The 19,894-nt window shown below is 35.0% G+C and overlaps 1 protein-coding gene across 3 annotated transcripts in view; it reads right to left on the bottom strand.

Annotated features, from left to right (window-relative positions):
* The window catches only part of WDR17 (WD repeat domain 17), a 94,952-nt gene extending 87,966 nt beyond the window's left edge, over window positions 1–6,986 (bottom strand). For 2 of the 3 annotated variants that reach the window (XR_011970255.1, XR_011970256.1), the window contains exons 1-2: window positions 6,123–6,986; window positions 2,938–3,121 (exon numbers count right to left, since the gene is read on the bottom strand). Coding sequence is in view for 1 of the 3 variants with exons in the window: in XM_072623469.1 (XP_072479570.1) it covers window positions 2,938–3,121; window positions 6,123–6,245 (307 nt within the window). In the remaining 2 variants the exon portion in view is untranslated. The remainder of the gene's footprint in view (window positions 1–2,937; window positions 3,122–6,122) is intronic. The other variant, XM_072623469.1, reaches the window with a different exon arrangement.
* Window positions 6,987–19,894: the final 12,908 nt, after the last annotated feature.

Raw genomic sequence — 19,894 nt, 5'->3', positions numbered from 1 at the left:
GCCTTATGATGAAAAATGCTATCTACCTCCACATAAAGAACTGATAGACTCTGAATACTGATTGAAGCAACCATTTTTTTTAACTTTATTTTTCTTGGGTTTTTTTTCCTGTGTTTTCTTTTACAACATGACTAATATTTTGCATGACTCCACATGTATAACCTATATCAAATTGTCTGCTTTCTCAAGGTGGGGGAAAGGGAGGAAGGGAGAGAATTTGAAACTCAAATTTTTAAAAATTAAAAAAAAATTTTAAATGAATGTAAAAACATGCTTTTACCTGTTACTTGGAAAAAGAAAACTATTTTTAAACAATTATTTCTCAATCTACTGTCCAGGTCAGTTGTTTTCCTAATGAGATATTTCATATTTTCTTCTATTTTTGATTCTTTTGGTTTTGCTTTATTGTTTCTTGATGTCTCATTAAGTCATCAGCTTCCACTTCCCCAATTCTAATTTTTAAGGAATTCTCTTGTTCAGTGAGCTTTTGTATTTTTTTCCCACTTAGCCAATTTTACTTTTTAATGCATTCTTTTCTTCAGTGATTTTTTGTACTTCTTTTCCCATTTGGCCAATTCTGCTATTTAAGGTATTTTTCCAGTATTTATTGTGCCTCTTTTAGCAATTTGTTAACATTCCTTTCATAATTTTCTTGCATCCCTCTCATTTCTTTTCCCAGTTTTCCTGATTTTTAAAATTCTTTTTGTGCTCTTCCAGGAATTCTTATTGGGCTTCTGTCCAAATCACATTTTTTCCTTTTCTTTTCTTGTAGCTCTTTTGACATCATCTGACTTCTTCTTTTGAATTTGTGTCTTGATTTTCCCCATCATCATAGTAATTTTATGGTGAGATTCTTTTTTTGTTGTTTTGTTTTGTTTCGATGGAGGGGGTTTTGCTCATTTTCCAGCCCACTTCTTGACTTTTACTTTATGTTAAAGCTTGTCTCTACTCCTGGGGTGGAGAGGGCATTGTCCCAAGATTAAGTTTTTTCATGCTACTATTTTCAGAGCTAGTCCTGGGGGATTCTGTAAGTTTTTGGTTCTTCCAAAGTATTATGATCTAAAGAGAAGTGTAGTCACTACTCTCCTGGACCATACTCCTCTAGTCTTTACCCAGGAAGGGACCTTTTTCCCTTGTAGCCATATGTGCTAGTACTCCTCTTGGCCCTGGAATGTTGCCAGGTCCCCTACTCTCCTGCAGCCACAATCACTAATGTTCCTTTCTGCCTTGGAATTGAGATTAGGGCCCCTGCTCTCTTGTGAGTGACCACACTTTTCTCTACCTTGGAACTGTGACCAAAGTCCCTCTTCCCCTCCAGCTGCAAGCACTAGTGATCCTCTTTGCTCTGGGGTTGAGATCCAAACTGCATATGGGCAATGTGACAGGGTCCCCAGGTACCCAACACCAGCAAAAAGTCCCCATTATCTCTTTCTGACCAGTTGGCAGATCCCTTTATTGTTTATAGGCTGAGGCTTCCCAAAGCTGTTGCTGCCATGGATGCAGCCTCTTCTGAGGTCTGCTGCTGGTGCCAAAACAGGGTCCACACTTGTGCTCTAGGCCACCCATCACCCTAGTGAAACAGACCTTTTTTTGCCTACCTTCTAAATTGTCTTGGGCTGGGAAATTCTTTTTACCTTTTGCTGGTTTTGCAGCTCCAGAATATGATCTAAGGCATTATTTTAAAGTTGTTTGGAGGGGAATTTGGGAGAGTGCAAGTGAGTTCCTGCTCCTACTCTGCCATTTTGGCTCTGCCCCTCTGAAATAACTATCTTCCAATATCTGAAGGTATAACATATGGAAAAAGGGAATACTCTTTTCCTGCTTGGCCTTTTCCTGCTTGGCCCCAGAGGGCAGAAACAGAAGCAATGAATTGAAGCTTCACATAAGAAAATTTAGGAAAATTTCCAAACTATGTTTTGATACTTAAATACTACAAAATCAGCATCACCTCCACAGTGTATATTGCAAGCTATTGTTACCTTCCTATCTTGTGTTATTATAGTTTTCCAGAAGCAGAATGGACTAATCTAGAAGGCTGAGGGTTCTTCCTTACTCAGGTTCTTCAAGCAAAGACTAGAAGACTACTTGCCAGGTATAGAGAAAATTCATGTTCAAGTTTGGGTTCAACTTGATGGCCACTGGGGTTCCTTTCTCCCAGCACCACTGTGAACTGATTATTATAGACAAGGCCTGGCACATGGTAAGCAATTAATAAATGCCTACTGAATTGCTATAAATAGGCATAAGGAAATCCTGACTGACAAAAGTTTTGGTCTCATCATTTTGATGTTTGGGTATCAGATGCTACAATTTTTGCACATGGAAGATAACCTCCAGGAGCCCAAAGTCAACTCCATTCCATGAAGTCTTTAGGCAAGATAAAAACTATAATTAGAAAAAATAAGTAATTTGTGCTTTTATTTTGTTGGTTTTAACTGGTCATAATACTAATAGTTCTTCTTGTTTATTTACTATCTGGTTAAGTATTTTTAATAGTACCAAAGAAAGAAAGAAACATTCTAAACTCCTTTAAACTAGCTTAAACAGAAAACCTGAGGAATGTTTGAAAGTTTGTAGCTCAGAATTTTCAGCTTCGCTTTAGAATTAGATCATCCTGAGGAATCCTTTCCTCTCCCACTTTCAATGTTAGATATTGAAACAGTAGAATATCTGAACATGGGAGAAAGAAAAGCAATTCTTGCCCCTTCACGTGAGCAAGAATACTTTGTGTGCCTTAACTATCCTCACATTATGAAGAATACAGAATAATTATTACATAACATAAATACAGCATGATATGAAAAAGGCAAGCACTTAATACTAAGTACAACTTTCCACAAAATTACGTCATTCTCCTTTAAAGCTTAAAGTTCATTGGTATTTGTTAAAGGAAATATAATATTCATTCAATAAATAAACTCCTATTGTGAAAAATACCTTTTGTATTGTCAAGTTTTGCAACAACTTTTTGTTCAGCCACATTCCAAATGATGACTAAGTGGTCTGCACTGCCACTCACAAAGATGTCAGGGTTGTGGGGACACCAAGAAATTGCAGTGATTGTCTTTTTATGTTCAGACATAATTGCATGCAATTTGAATTCATTGTACTGATGATCCAGCTAAAAGAAAGGATACACACAAAATAAATGCATTAATATATCATTTAAATTTATATACTGTTCACTAAAGGTTTGGTAAAAACCAGAGATTTGAATATACAAAGAAACTCATCTTGACATTTGCTGTAAAAGAACTGAGACTAATTGAGAATTAGAGATTACAAATATTTTCACTTTGACTTTTAAACATACTTGCAAAGACACTGAACATATGAAAGCTGCCTTTTCTTTGTATTTTTATGATACAGTTTACCTTGGGCTTGAATATTTTAAGTCTTAGCTGACTCTCAAGGTAATCTTTAAAATATCAATCAATCAGTCTTTAGAAACAAAATAAACGGAAGATACCAACATCATTTATTTGAGCAAAATGTATTCACAGAGTCTCAGAGATGGAAAGAACCTCAAAGGCCACGAAGTCCCACCCAAATCTAAAAAAGAATTATTTTTACAACATATCTGACATGGTGACTCAAATTCCAAATAAGGGGTAAAGCCACCACTTCCCCAGGCAGAACATGACACTTGTATATATTTAATATTTTCATAAATTATATAATTCTATAGCTCTCCGGTATAACAGAACTGCCTGTGGTATAATTGGGTTTTTTTTAGCTACTTTCATTATTTTAGCAGAAAAGGATTTAATTGCCAAGTGTTCATCTGATTTGGTTATTGAGTTGGTTGAAAGAACCACTTTTGTAATACCCTGGTATTTTTTTCTTACTGTTTTCTAAATGTTATCTGTTCCTCATTCTGATATTGTCTCTAAACTGGAATGAAAGAACATTTTTTGTTCTATTTTTTCTTATGTAATTCACAGATGTGATTAAGGTTTATAAGTAATGATAAGAAAGGGAGATGGCATTGTGGATAGAGACCTGACCTTGGAGTCAAGAAGTTGTAAGTTTGAGACCTAAATATAAATTATATATATATGTGGCATATATTACATATAATATGTATTTTGTATATATATGTGTGTGTGTGTGTATGTTAATTAGCCTGTTTCTGACTCACACTGGCTCACCAGCTCTGAGAAAGGCACTTACTCACTCAGAACACCCAGAAATTCTTGAACATCTTAACACTACCAATCAGCTGTTGATCTGTATTAGTAAGGGAGTTTCCTCACCAGGAGCTCTTTACATTGAAAGAAAATCCAATCAATAAATGTATTGCTAATTATTTAAACTTGCTAATTATTTAAAGAAAAATTTTATCATGTGTGATTAATTTTTAGTGACAGATCAAACTCAAGTGAACATTTAAGTTGAAATGAATAATAATGTCTTGCATATTTATAGTACTTTCTAGTTTTCAAAGAATATCCACATAAATTATTATATTTAAAGTTAACAGATCTGCCAATTTGATTTATTTATCTTTTATGCCAATTTTTACCATGCAAAATTTCCATTAGCATGCATTTTATTTTAATAAGGTTTCAGGGCAGGGCTCTGTGACCAAACTAACTTCTGCTTTCATGTATATTAAATCCTTGAGTCTGCTAATTTTCAGTTTATTTCAGTATTTTATGATGCACAAAATTTTCTCATAGGTTTTTAAAAATTTTACTTCATATTATATTATATGTATTATATATTATATATAATACTTAATATATGATGTTATAACATATCATATATTAAGCTTTCTAAATGATCTACTTAAAGAAAACCTATATGTCTTTAAATAGGGCATATTTAAATCTTTTCACTAGGGTTTGAATCACTAGGTATAATAGTGTAATGCTTCTAAAATGATTACTCAACTAATCTGGTAAAAACATTTGCAATGACATTCATTGGAAAGCAATAATAAATCATTAACAATTAGAAAAATAAACTATTTAAGCTTTTGAGTTAAAAAACCTTTAGTATGGGTTCTGGCTATACAATAACTTACTTTTTTCTAATACTTCATAAATCTGTGACTTCACAGTAGCATGGCAATGGCCTTGGATTCTCAAAGTCTATAACAATGGAGAGTACTCTCTGGAAAATACTCCAGAGAATGCCTTATTGACAATCAACATATGTTGATTATCTGGAGACCATCCTAGTTAAGCTCAGAAGTGACTGTCTATAAAGAGGTAAAGAATACAAAGAGTAATGAAATTAGATCTTTTGAGTACTGAAACTGAAATATAGACTTGGGTGTTTGCATTCAACATTTGGCTTACATTCATTGGTTTTACAAGCTTCAGATAGTTCGATTCCCCATGTAGTATACTGAATGTAAAAGGTCTATCAGAGTTCTTTTATTATGTTGGAATTTTCTTATACTAAATTCCATTTGAAATGTGGGCCACAGACAGCAGCTTGAAAGTCATGAGAAAATTGTTTTCTAATAATTGTAGCATGGGCAGTTAGGTGGCAGGGTGGATAGAGTACCAGGCTTGGAGTCAGGAAAACCTGAGTTCAAATCTGGCCTCACACACTTAATAACTGTATGACCCCAGGCAAGTCACTTAACTCTGTTTGCCTCAGTTCCTTACCTATAAAATGAGCTGGAGAAGGAAATGGCAAATAAATTCAGTATCTTTGCCAAGAAAGCCCCAAATGCAGTGATGAAGAGTTAGACATAATTGACACGATTGAACAACAATAATTGCAGAAGTAAATAAGTGAAATGGAACATATATATTCCCTTTGTGTATATATATATATATATATATATATATATAAAGATCCCTCTCATAATATAAATATACATAACATAAATATCATCATATTTATACATAATGAATTACTTAAATTTTTAATCAATCCATTAAAATATCATTTAAAATAACAACTACATAAAATTTACACATCATATAACATAAAACATAGCACATAAATACATACATATATGATATGTTTAAATCCCTAAAGGAGGGTATTTCTATAAGAATATTTCTATAATCTCAAAAATAAATTTGATAAGAATTAAAATATAAAGCCATAACATTACAACTTCCATTAAGTGATGAATTATTAATAAGTATTAATTTTACCTGATAAATATAGATCGCCAGAGTAGCACAGTAAGCAAATCTGTCCCCACTGGCTGCACAGACATCTTTGTTCCAAGGCTGACACCCAGCAGCCAACAGGCCCACCTGCTTGACTAGGGGCATCTTTGACTAGAAAAGAGACAGGTATGAGGAAATAACAGAGTCATTTCCATTGTTTAATAAATCATTTTTTCATTCAATGATAAGGCACAGAATTTCAATCACCCTGCTCTTTGAACGACCTCTGAATTCAGTTCTGTTGTGCTATAGTGCCCAAAGAGGTTTTAAATGTACACAAAGTCCTAGCTTTCACATTTTCTCTGATGACTACACAATCTGTTCCTTTGGGACAATGGGAGAATTGCCTACTTAATTCTATTTCTACATTTTATAATACTGAATCAGATAAACTTTCTCAGTTTGAAAGATCAGTATCAAAAGATAATTACGTTTTCATCTTTTGCAAATATGAATTACTTTGTAATTTAGTAAGACTTTTCTGATCATAGTCTCATATAGTTCAGAATAATTGAAGACTAGGGCTTATATTTATAAAGTGTTTGATATGGATTTTCATTAAATATTTATCACAATATCCCAATGTACACCACTTTTTTTGTAGACTGGATCCATGAGTATATTGGTGTGGAGAATTCTAAATGAGAGAACTCCTTCTCCCAACGCAGATGTCACCTGTACTACAAATTCTATTACAAAGAGTTGCCTGGGGCACTGAGAGGTTAAATGAGTTGCTCAAATTCACACAGTCAGAATGTGTCAGAAGTGGAGCTTGAACAACCAGGTCTTCCTAAGTCTTCCTAACTCTGAGGCTACTATATCCACCATGTCAAGTTACCTTTCCCTAAAGTAAAAACAAAATAAAATAAAGATCCAATCTGTGATTTAATTAGTGTATACACATATGCATGTATGTAGATATAAACATATGTGTAAATAAATATGTACACATATAATCAATGTAAATAGATAATCTCAGAGGGAAGGCCTTAATAATTGGGGGGGGGGCAGGGGGAACCACCAGCATGGAATGAGGAGACTGGGGAAAACTTCTTGCAAAAGGTAGAGTTTGAATTAAGTCTTGAAAAAACCAGGAAAGCCAAGAGGCAGAGGTGAAAAGGCAAAGTAGTCAGGGTATAAGGGAAAGACAATGAAAAGGCAGAGTCAAAAGATGTTGCGCCTCATGCAAAGAGAAGGCAGTATCACTGGATCTCGTAGTATCTGGAGAAGAGTGAAGTGTAAAAAGACTGAAAAAGTAGGAAGGGCCGGGTTATAAAGGGTTTGAAAAAGCAAATGGATTTATATTTGCTCCTATAGTTAAAGGGGGCACTAGAATCTGTTGATTGGAAATAGGATTGTATTTAGGAAGATTATTTTGACAACTGAGTGAAAGATGGGCTAGAATGTAAAGAAGCTTGGGGAGACCAACCAGAAGGCTATTGGAATGGTTGAGTTGTGAGGTCATGAAGGCCTGAAATAGCATGTCAGCTATGTGAGTGAAAAGGATATATATGCCAAACAAAGGATTTTGTCAAGATAGAAATAACAAGACTTGGCAACAGATTGGATATATGGGGTGAGTGTGAGTAGGTAATTGAGGATGACATCAAGGTTGCAAGCCTGGGTGGCTGACCGGAAGGATGGTGTAGTAACCTCAGCAGTGATAGGGATGTTGGGAAGAGGGAGATTGGTTGGGGTGAGGGGAGAGGAGGAAATGTGTTTGATTTGTTGATTAGGAAATCTAGTTCAAGATATCCAGCAGATAATTGGTATGAGACCAGAGACGAAATAAGCAAATAAATCTGAGAATCATCTTTAGAAAGGTAACAATTGACATAATTTACCCCATTTCTCCCACACAAATATTCATTGATAAAGGTTTCAGTTTATTCACACCTATCACGTACCTTTACACTTCCCTTTAGGTGATCTAAATAAATATATAAAGTTATCATCTTTTGGATGAAAGCTCAAATTCTATCTTCATCTCAGGTGCCCCTTGGTGTGTTTATTATTTATACAAAGACCCTGAAAACATTAGAATGCAGGCATATGGGTATGGGTAGGTAGTTACATTCTTTTTCTTGGGGAAGGAGTAATAATTTGGTTTGTTCCTCTCCCCTCAAGTGTTTCATGCTCTCAAGATATTTTAAGATTAATTCCATATTGCCCTGAAAATTATGTACTATGCTGCCCAGACCTCCTCTGTAACTTTATTTACTACAGCTTCTTTTCTCATCTTTGCTTTCCTTAACGACATTTCTTCTTTGTCATGGGGCTATGGATTATTATGCTAGAGTCCCAACTGTGCTGGATCATTATCACTGATGGGAACAAAGTATTAGAGACATCTTGACAGATTTAAAAAATATTTTTCATTTTTTTTTTGTTTTTCTTTTTAGTTTTATCCTTCAGTGCTCCTGGGATGATCTGGATTAGTTGAGTCTCTTGCTAAGTTTTCTGTAAACTAGTTTTTCTCACCACTACTTCTCATTGTTTTATGAGGTGATGATGATAACATTCCACTATCCACTTCTGGAAGACTCTGGAAATGAGTTATAATCTAAATCAGCAGTGCCTTTGGTCACTATTTAGCTCAACTTGGCAGGGAGTTCCAGTGTTTACTGATTAATGTGGTTCCTAGGCTCTTTTAGTTTTCTCATTATGGAATTCATTTTATATGGAATGGTAATATGAAATGGTGATAGTTGCTATTTGATATCCATTATTTTATCCATATTCCATTCCACTCCACAGTTTTGTTTTGTTCTTAAATAGGTCTAGTTAGAGTTGCCTAAACTGCACATTCTAGTTTCTTATTTTTCTTCCTTCTCTTAATGTGGTATTGATTGATCTACTCTAATAAGTTGGTTTCAAAATAATTATTTGGTTTTTTAAATATTTAAATGTTTCAAAATTTACTCCATCAGTACTAAGTCACTTCCTGCAGGCTAAAATAGAATTATTTTAATTTCTATGGTGTTATTAATGCTCGTCATAATAATTCTGATCTCCTAATTCTGATATAAAAAAAAGTAATTGTGATACATAAGTGGGAGGCATCTGTATAACTATTTAGCTTCATTCACTTTTACTTATAGGCTATTTCTTAAACTTTTTCTTCCTGCTCCTCCACATGTCCACTTTTGCATTGAAGTCATTATGTATTAAAGTACATAGGTATTGTGCGTTCATCCTTTCTTGCCAAAGAAGACCATGCCATCAGAGAAATGATGACATGACTTGCACTTGACTTTGTTTTGAGTGAGGGAGGGCTGTGCAGGTCACCAGCCTCACTTCTCCTCTAGAGCCATCTGAATCCAGTGATCAGATATTCATCAGGATGACTGGAGATGACCCAGGATGAGGCAATTGGGATTAAGTGACTTGCCCAAGGTCACACAGCTAGTGAGTGTCAAGTGTCTAAGGTGAGATTTGAACTCAGGTCCTCCTGACTCCTGCACTGGTGCTCTATCCGCTGCACCACCTCGCTGCCCCACGTAGGCATTATTAAGACCTTCAAAGGACTTATAAGGGTTTAATAGAATTTTTCTACCTCCTTATCCTGCATAACAGTTGGAATGGTAGTCATGATGGTCTTTTTGCAAATGTTTATTATTAGTACTACACAGCAAATGGAACAAGTGTCTCATAATATGACATTTCGTGTTGCTTTTGGATACAGAATAAATTGGCTCTGCCACACTTCTTTATCTTTTTTTAAAAGGAGAATCTATAAACTATCCTTTCATGAAGCTACAATTTCTCCTTTTTACTTCTTATATATAATGAGAATGCCAATGCCTTCATCAATATACTCACAAGTTGGTCACTAGACAAGGATCTCACATTAGCATACCAACATCTAAGTTAAAGTTTATAGTCATTCGAAAATCTCTGTGATTCTTGACTCGCTAAATTCTCTTTCTATCCCTCTGACAGTCATTGCCAAAGTAGAAATGAAATACACAGAACTGAAAGATGTTTTGTATTTTTATTTTTCATGGGTTGCTATGGCCAAAAGATTCATCCTGAAGTGGCTAGCCTACTGGTGATGAACCTTACTTAGGTGATCACCTCATCCAAGTTAAAAAGCAGACATAATTTCAAAGCCTTTCCAATGTGGCAGAACTTTCACTTCACTGGCACAGACTATGAGGAGCCAAGGTTACCTTGATGCCACAATGACAGATTTGATAGATTAAACATAATAATAATAAATTACAGTCATTGATATCCATACAAAAAAAAAACACAAAAAAAACCTATTCTCTATTTAAAATGTCACACACAATCCAATAATGTCAATAATAGTTGATATAAAATGCAGTATTTTCAGGGAATATATTACACCCTTTTGTGATTTTAATTTTAAATCCATTATTATCTTTCCTATATAAAAGTTTGACTTCCAAATTAAGGAGGGAGCCAACCTAAAACATCTTAATGATCACTTGATGCACAGGGATCACATCAATCTACATAAGGCTCCACTGCAAAACATATTAAACAGTTTTTTCATCCTCATGGAAATTTTCTCCAATGATGTTAAAATGCCCATTGTACTTTGTAAATATAAATATTTTAAAGTACATTAAATAAAGATAGATACTAAAGGTTTTAAGCTTGATTCTGGAGGTCACACTACATTAACAGATGAGGAGATATATATATCATTACCTTGGTCTCTTTCAAACAAGACATGTCAAACATAAAGCTATTAAAGAGAAAGTTTGTGACTGAATATGTTGAGATTTGCTTACATCCTGAAATCAAAGCCCAACAGGAAAATCAAATTTAAAGTAAATATCTTCTACACAATATCAATTTTAATGTACTTTTTTTGAAATATAAAATGGACTACAGTGGATTTAGAAAGCATTCTAGGAAAAATCTGCACAGCATTAATTAAAAAAACAAACATATGTCCCATCATTTTAATACAGAAAGAGAAATACTTCCTCTTCAAAAAGGAAGAATAAGATTAAATGACATTCTTACAGCACATAAAAATGTTAAAAAAAAAACCCTAAAGATATACTTTTAGAACAAGCAATTATCATTTGACCAAGCAATAATAAATGAAAATTGCAGGTGCATGTAGATGGATTTATTAAATGTAACTCAAAGTGGCTAACCTTTGGAAGGAGTGAAATTAAAAGACCCTACATGAGTAAATATACATGAATTCAGCCAACAATAGGTTGACAAAGAGGGTCAAGAAATGGCTAAATTATGTTGATTTGTTTGTTGACACAGTGGATTATTTTGATGGCAATTCAAGATTAGGTCATTTCCATAAGAAATTAAAAATGATTATTTTTAAGGAGCCTGGCTTTTGTGATCAAAGTATATTATGCAAGGAAATCATTACACAACATATCACTGAAAGCCTCAAAAACTTATTATGTAATAATCACCTAGCAAGATAAGACCTAGTGGCTAGAATTACACATGAGAATCACAACATGTTTCTTTGACTATCATATCATAAGTTCTCATACTACAAATATAGATCTCAAAATATACTGGAAAACTCAATTATAAAGCTCTACCTGGGTCTAGAGCATCACCATGGACTAGTGGTTCCCATTTAATGATTTGCCAACCCCTTGGCAGATGATGACAACAGTCTAAAGGATTCATGCTAAAAATTATTTAATGGTGTCTTAAATACTAAATAAATGCCCACATATGTTAGGAGTCTGTTTTTCCTCTGAGACAACAAGCATATATTTGAAGTATTTTAGGTTTGTTTCTGTAGAGATTTAGAACTGTCACAATTACATGCACAGTGATTTTGGTGTCCGCGCATCAAACTCTAACTACTTCTGACCAAGCGAAAGGTGTCTTTGTAGTTTCTCAACCTGATAACAAATCATTTCCAAACAAGTAGAAGAATTCTACAGTTTTGTGTAAACCAATTCCCAATGAATGGTCAGATTCATGCACATACCCTCATTTGTGTTCTGTATACTGAGCCAAAGTAGCTCTCTTACTCACTTCTGTATCAGTAATTGTGCCTCATCAGTTGGATAATAAAGCGATCAAGACATGATGGGTGTTTGCTTTCTTGCAGCACAGATGTCAGGCTATTTGAAAACCATGATTATAGAGCATGCAAGTTATAAGCCATTTTGGGACAATAGTGGACCATCACAAATGTTCTGAAGAAACAAAACTTATTTGCCTCTCATTACAACATTAAACCTGTTTTCTATTTTTAAACTCATCTTCTGCTTGTGTTACTAATCTAACTGGCAGATTTTCTAACAAACTAATTGGCAACACTAATCAGTTGTTCAGTAGAACTTCTACAAGAATATATAGAAAGTAAGACAGATGAAAGTCATAAGTCAAAAGAGATTCTTTCCTTATAAAGATTAGTTTATTATATAAATATCATTAAAAATGAAGCACTATGTGCAATTGAATTGCAAGGATATTTTGTCATTTGATACAATGCCTCCTATTAGCCAGTAGAAAAGTAAATATTTTATATTATAACTACCTGTTTATTTTTGTCAATTGGTTAAATTTTTAAAATTTTTAAAAAGCATTTCCATCTCTAAGCAAGTGAACTTGTAAAATTTTCCTACCATTTTCCACCATATATTTTTGTGAGCAAGCATTTTCAGTTTAATTCTTCTTTGAAATCAAAATATAAATATAAACTTAAATTCAACATGGAACCAAATTTAAGACTGTTTGCTTGGTGTTGAGCCAAATATTATAAACTTTTATTCAAATAAAAAACTTCAACTTTGAATTTAAGTTTATATACTTATTACATAAGTGTTATTTATGCTTTATGTTTACATTATATTACAATGAAAATTGTAAAATAGAGAAATTTAATATGAAGCCTGGCAAATAATAGTAATCATATGTGATGATGCTGAATTACTTGTTCATAATTTTATATTTGCCATAATTATAGGTAGAATGAAACTATATTTTATGGTTATAATTAAATAAAATAAATTTTAGTTTGGATCTTTTGGGAGCAAAAGTTATCATTGTAGTTATTTTAAACACTAAATGAATGAATCTAAAAGAATATTATGAGTAGGCGGAGGAGCCAAGATGGTGGAGTAGAAAGATACACATATGCTAGCTCTTACCCCACAGCCCATAAAATACCTGTAAAGAAGAACTCTCAACAAATTCTGGAGCAGCAGAAGCCACAGAACAACAGAGTGGAGGAGATTTCTATCCCAGAGAGACCTGAAAGACCTATGGGAAAGGTCTGTGGCGCACCAGATATGGAGCAGAGCTCAGCCTGCCTTGGCCATGGGGAACCAAAAGGAGCTGATCCAAGCAGGCTTCAGGGACAGAATCTCCAGTGGCAGCACAGATCCCTCAACCCACAGGTGCCAAAGGTCAGCAAGAGGATCTTTTCAGCTGGCCAAGAGGGGAGCAGGGTGTCCTCATAACTCAGGTCTCCTCAGGAGGCAATAGTAGAAGCAGCAGCAAATGGGGCTCCCAAAGCAGGCAGTAGCCTGCATCCATTGTTGAAGGTCTCATCTTAAAGCCCTTGAGGGATCTGAGCCCCTTGTGGTGGCCCTGCCCCCACCTGAGCAGCTGAACTTAAGCTCACACTGAATAGCAGCCCTGCCCCCACCAAAATCCCCTAAGGCTTGGGAGCAGCTTATTTGAATCTCAGCCCCCAAGTGCTGGCTTGGTGAAACTGGAGGTGAGGTAGGTGTGGAGAGGAAACTCAGAAGTCAAATAACTGGCTGGAAAATGCCCAAAAGAGGGGAAAAAAAAATAAGACCACAGAAGGTTACTTTCTTGGGGAACAGAGGTCTCCCCCCATCCTTTCAGATGAGGAAGAACAAGGCATACTGTCAGAGGAAGTCAAGGCCCTTGCCTCCAAAGGGAACTCAAACTGGGCTCAGGCAATAAAAGACCTTAAAAAACAAGTTAGCAGCTTACTAAAGGAGAACCAAAAAAAACACTGAGGAAAATAACAGCTTTAAAAAGAGGCCAACTCATTTGGAAAAAGAGGTCCGAAAAAGTCAACAAGGAGAAGGAGGTTTTAAAAAGCAGAATTACCCAAATGGAGGAGAAGGTTCAAAAGCTCACTGAACAAAATAATTTGTTGAAAGAGAGAATTGAGTTCAGGGAAACGAATGACTATGAGTTAAACAGAGCAGTTAGTAAACAAAACCAAAAATTTGAAAAAAAAAAATAGAAGATAATGTGAAACAACTCATTGGAAAAACAACTGACCTGGAAAATAGATCCAGGAGAAACAATTTAAAAATTATTGGACTACCTGAAAGCCATGATCAAAAAAAGAGCCTAGACATTATCTTCCATGAAATTATCCAGAAAAACTGCCCTGATATTATAGAATCAGAGGGCAAAATGGATATCAAAAGAATTCACCAATCACCTCCCGAAAGAAACCCGAACAAAGAAACTCCTAGGAATATTGTGGCCAAATTTCAGAGTTCCCAGATCAAGGAGAAAATACTGCAAGCATCTAGGAAGAAACAATTTCAGTGCTGTGGAAATACAATCAGGATAACACAAGATCTGGCAGCTTCAACATTAAGGGATCAAAGGGCTTGGAGTGGGATATTTCAGAAGTCAAAGGAACTGGGATTGAAACCAAGAATCACCTACCCAGCAAATCTGAATATAATACTTCAAGGGAAAAAATGGTCATTCAGTGAAATAGATGACTTTCAAGATTTCATGTTGAGGAAAAGACCAGATCTGTATTTAAAAATTTGACTTCCCAAGACTAGAATCAAGAGAAGCATGAAAAGGTAAACAGAAATGAAAAATCATAAAAGACTCTCTAAAGCTGAACTGTTTACATTACTACATGGAAAGAAAATATTTTTAACTCTTGAATCTTTCCTCAGTATTTGGGTAGTTGGAGAGATTGTACATACACACACACACACACACACACACACATACGCATAGACAGATAGAGAGTACAGGGTGTGTTATATCAGAAGAGTTGATATCCACACACACAGACACAAAAATAAAATAAAATAAAAATTAAGGGGTGAAGGAGGAAAATTCTGGAAAGAGAAAGGGAGTAATGGAATGGGTCAGGCTATAACTCATAAAAGAGATAAGAAAAGTCTTATGCAATGGAGGAGATAAGGCAGAAGGGGGGGGAATAAAGCTACTCTCCCCACGTGTGGCTGAAGGAGGGAATAACATGCTCACTAAATTTGATATGAAAATTTATATACACCACAGGAAAGTAGGAGAGGAGACAAGTGGAGCAAGGGGAATATCAGAAGGGAGAGCAAATGGGAGAAGGGAGTCACTAGAAATAAACACTATCAAGAAGGGACAAGGTCAATTGTAGGGGGGGAAAATACGGGGGGCATAGGGTAGGTCAGAGGGCAATATAATTAGTATTACACAACATGATTACTATGCAAGTCTTTTGCAAAACAACACATATTTAGTCTGTATTGAATTGCTTCCCTTCTCAGTGGGGCTGGGGAGGGAAAGAAGTTGGAATTCAAAGTATTAGAAACGAATGTTCAGAATTTTTATTGCATATAATTGGGAAATAAGAACTACAGGGAATGGGGCATGGAAATTTATCTTGCCCTGCAAGAAAAGAGAGAAGATGGGGATAGGACAGGGGTGGGGTGTGATGGAGGGGAGGGTATATTGAGGGAAGGAGTAATCAGAATGCAAGGTATTAGGAAGCAGGGAGAAGGGAGTGATGGGGAGAAAAATTGGACATGTTGCAAAGTGAGGTAAAAGCAATTAGTATTAAAACAATAGACTGAATTAATTACTGAGAATAAAGCAATGACATCTTTAGTTTGGAGAAAAGAATCTCAGTCTAAATTTCCTAGAGGAAGGTAACCTCAGGTAAAATTTGTCATTGATGGAAAAGTCAAGGTTTTAATGGTAAATTTGATTTTATGATTGCTGTTTAATCAGGAACTAGAACATGTATAGAAAGGCATGTAAGCCACTTAAGACTTGCCTCAAAAGATGTTCCTTAGCCAAAGTGAAACTATAGTCATATTTGAAACATGGTTATTGGAACTTGCCATTTGTAGATGCTATCGGACTATTAAGTGACTGTTCTTCTGAGTCTAACTCCAGGTATGGGTAGCAAGAAAGGTGATCTGAGCCTCCAATCCATGATGCCAGTAAGCTGATGAGATGCTGGTATGAGCTGCATAAGGTGATCTCAAAGGAAGGGTGGGAGAGTGGCTGTTCAGCACGGGCTCAGGTGGGATTCTCCTGACTCAGTTTCCCCACTGACACCTGGCAGATTTTAAACCTGACTGAATGCAAATAGATAATCTAATCCTGCCTGGAATTGACATGAAGTTGGGGAGATATTGTATAACTGCAAAATCCCTACTCTTGGTGGCAATTTCCTATAGTCAAAAGGTTTGTAAGCTTAATACCAGATCTATTCAATTATAGATTATTGGTAGGGGAACATCTGAGGTTGTCTAAAATTAAGCTATTAGGCATAGGATTTTAGACCAACAACAATAAGTTAGGGTCCTTTAATTCTTATTAATACTGTGGAGACAATTAGGTCAAGAGCTTGTGAAATTAGCAACATAAATATTATTTCTGTCTCAGTTGGTTAATGTTTAAAAAAAAATTCTTTTGTTGTCCATATTGTAAATACTTTAAAAAGAAGTATCACCTGACCAAAAATTGAATTGCTTTATCTGATATAAACTGTGTTAAAAATAAATTTAAAAAAAATCAGAATACTACTAGTAATATATGAAATTACCCTGTGGTCGAACATGTTAAGTGACTCAATAACATCCTGAAATCAATGTTCAACAGGCAAAACAAATTTAAAGTAATTAACATCTACAGAGTATTTAAAAAATTATGTTATTTTCTGAAAGGAGTCTGTGGAACAACAAGAAAAAAACATAGACCAGAGTATTGTCTATAACTACCTAGACAAAACATTTATCTATAAATGATTAAGAACATTTTAAATAGCTGTTGTTATATTAAATATTAATAATCTTCAAACTGTGTGGAACAAAAACTTTTAAAATATAGATACCTGGGGAAAAATCACTCATGAGGAAATAGGATGGGTCATGTATCATCTTCATCATTGCTACTACTATTTAATTTGTACCCAAGAAATTTACACTGAGTCTATATGAGGGAGGAAGAGGAGAAGGACAAAGAGGGGAAGAAGAAAAGAAAGGAGGAAAATAAAAGTAAAATAATTATAGTGATTATGACAGTGATGGTGATGATCATGACGATGTAAAAAAGCTGTAGTAAATACTTCTGAAAGAAATGGACATCATTTCCGAAAAAGGGTGACAACAGGTATATGTCATTAGATTTACTGAATGTCACCAAAAAGTAGTTTACTTCTAGATAGAGCTAATGAAACTAAGAAACAAAAGGGTATCTGTGGTCAATATCTGCCTGAACTCAGCCAACAAATATCACCAAAAGAAACTTCAAATAGATGCCTGAATCATGCAGATAGATGTTTATAGGGGTTTATAATGACAATTCAGAAACAAGTACTTGCCACCCCAAATTACATAATATTTGTTTTTATTAAAGCCTGGGCTTACTGATCAATGTGGACCATGCAAATAAATACTGAAAGATGTACAACTTTATTAGTACAGGCTATAAAAACCTAACACCCAGCCAGCCATGGTCTAGTGGCTGAGATTACAGCATACATCAAAAGCTTACTAACATTTGGGAACAGAATGAGGTGTGCATCAGTCCTATTTTGTCTGCAGCTAGAACTAGACCATTATCACAGGCAGCTGTTACCCACAATCATCTGGGACACAATATTGATTTTTAAAATTTTAACAATGTTTATAAATACATATTGCCATTACAAATACCCATAGTCTCCAAGCTACAGGGAATGAAAAGTTTTCAAGGTATAGAGAGCTGACTGAAAAGATCAAAATTATGTGGGAACAGAGTGAAAGAACTACATATTGTTTCTGTTGTCTTGTTTGTTACTGGAGTTACTGAGGATACTTTCAGTGAGTCTACTGACAGCGAATGTACATCCTAATCCTTTTGGTCAACTATGAAAAGCAGTTATTTTATCCACCTGTGCAACAGTCTGTGGATTATTGAATATGAAGAAATGGTATCCAGAGCCAATTTTGTCTTATCTCCATCCAATAATAATAACAAATTATAATGGTCACCAAAAATTACACAAGGGTTATAAGGAACTTAAGCATCATTTATCAGCATAGCTCATGTAAGGAAAAGGAAGAAACAAACTGCAACATATCACTGCAGGCTGCAACATGTTAGCACTTAGTGAATGCCTAGCAAGACACAATCTGGGGCCTAGAATTATGTATCAGGAGTTTGCAATCTTTTTATGCATTAACAAATGACAAATTTCCATACTACAAATAGACCAAAAAAATCCTAAGCAACTCAACCAATAAGCTATACTAAAAAGAGGATAATTATCATAGACGACATTAAAAACAGCCTACAATTGCACAGATATAACCTTGACCTAGGGAAACTTAAGAACAACATTTTCAACAGATCTTTCCTTAAAGCTTTCAAAATACAGAGACCTAACAGAGGAGATACGGTTATGCGTACATGAGCAGGATGAGGTGTATTGTTGTCCTGACTGTGATTGGAGCTGTACCAAAGATGCTTTCAGTGACTCTACAGAAGATGAGCTTAAATGCTAATACTTTTCAACTACAAAAGGGCAGTTATTTTATCTGTATAATAATCTATAGACTGTAATAAAGAAAAAATAGCAGGAGAGTAACTTGTCCCATGACCATTATTATTTGAAACCCAACAAAATGAGAATGACAATAAAAAATAAATTAGATAATTATGAGATGCAGCACATTTGAATTAGGTCATATGTTTGATTAATGACCAGTATTATAGGATAATAGAACCATAGGATTTAAAACTATAGGAGACTTATAGATTTTCTAGCCTAACCCTTACATTTTTCATATGAAGAAATAGACCCACAGAAGTTACATGACCTTCCCATGGCTACCAGGAGGAAAATCTCCTTCCTGTTGATACAGAGAAATACTACAGAGGTAACATGATGCTTGTACGATTAGAAATGGTCATTGGGTTTTGTTTACATATTTTATTAAATAAGGATGATTCAATAAAGGAATGTTTATTGGAAAGATAATTCAAATGTTTCTTTTTAAAGGTATAAATGAAAATTACTAGTTAGGTAGATATGTTACTTGCAACTAATACATACAGAAATACTGATGTTACACAGTGCCTTTCATGCTACATTCCCCTCATTTCCCCCAACTCTAACAACTCAGTCTACTTGTCTACCTTTCCATTCACACTTTTAATTAAAACTCTCTGGTGAGCTGACCCTAAATCACTTCCTTTTTTGTTTCCTTTTGGGGTCAGGGTGTTGTGGTCACTGTTGACTATGATGATGATAGGAGAGAGAGAGAGAGAGAGAGAGAGAGAGAGAGAGAGAGAGAGCGAGCATTTATCAAATATCTACTATGTTCAAGGCACTGTACTAAATGCTCAGGATATAAATAAAATCTACTAAGACAGTTCCTCTCCTCAAAAAGCTTACTTTCTAATGAGGGAAGCAATAAATAAAAAGCATCTAGACATTAAGAGTAGGGGAGAGGAAGGATGCTGTAAAGTAGAGTTGCTAGTGACGTCAACATGTCTAGGTCCCCTCATGAAATTGAGGTGGACCATAGGGACTCACCAATCAGTAGAACAGACCT

Source organism: Notamacropus eugenii, chromosome 7 (genome assembly GCF_028372415.1).
Source record: "Notamacropus eugenii isolate mMacEug1 chromosome 7, mMacEug1.pri_v2, whole genome shotgun sequence".
In the NCBI taxonomy this organism is placed as follows: domain Eukaryota; kingdom Metazoa; phylum Chordata; class Mammalia; order Diprotodontia; family Macropodidae; genus Notamacropus; species Notamacropus eugenii.
This window is presented reverse-complemented; position numbering and strand designations above follow the sequence as displayed.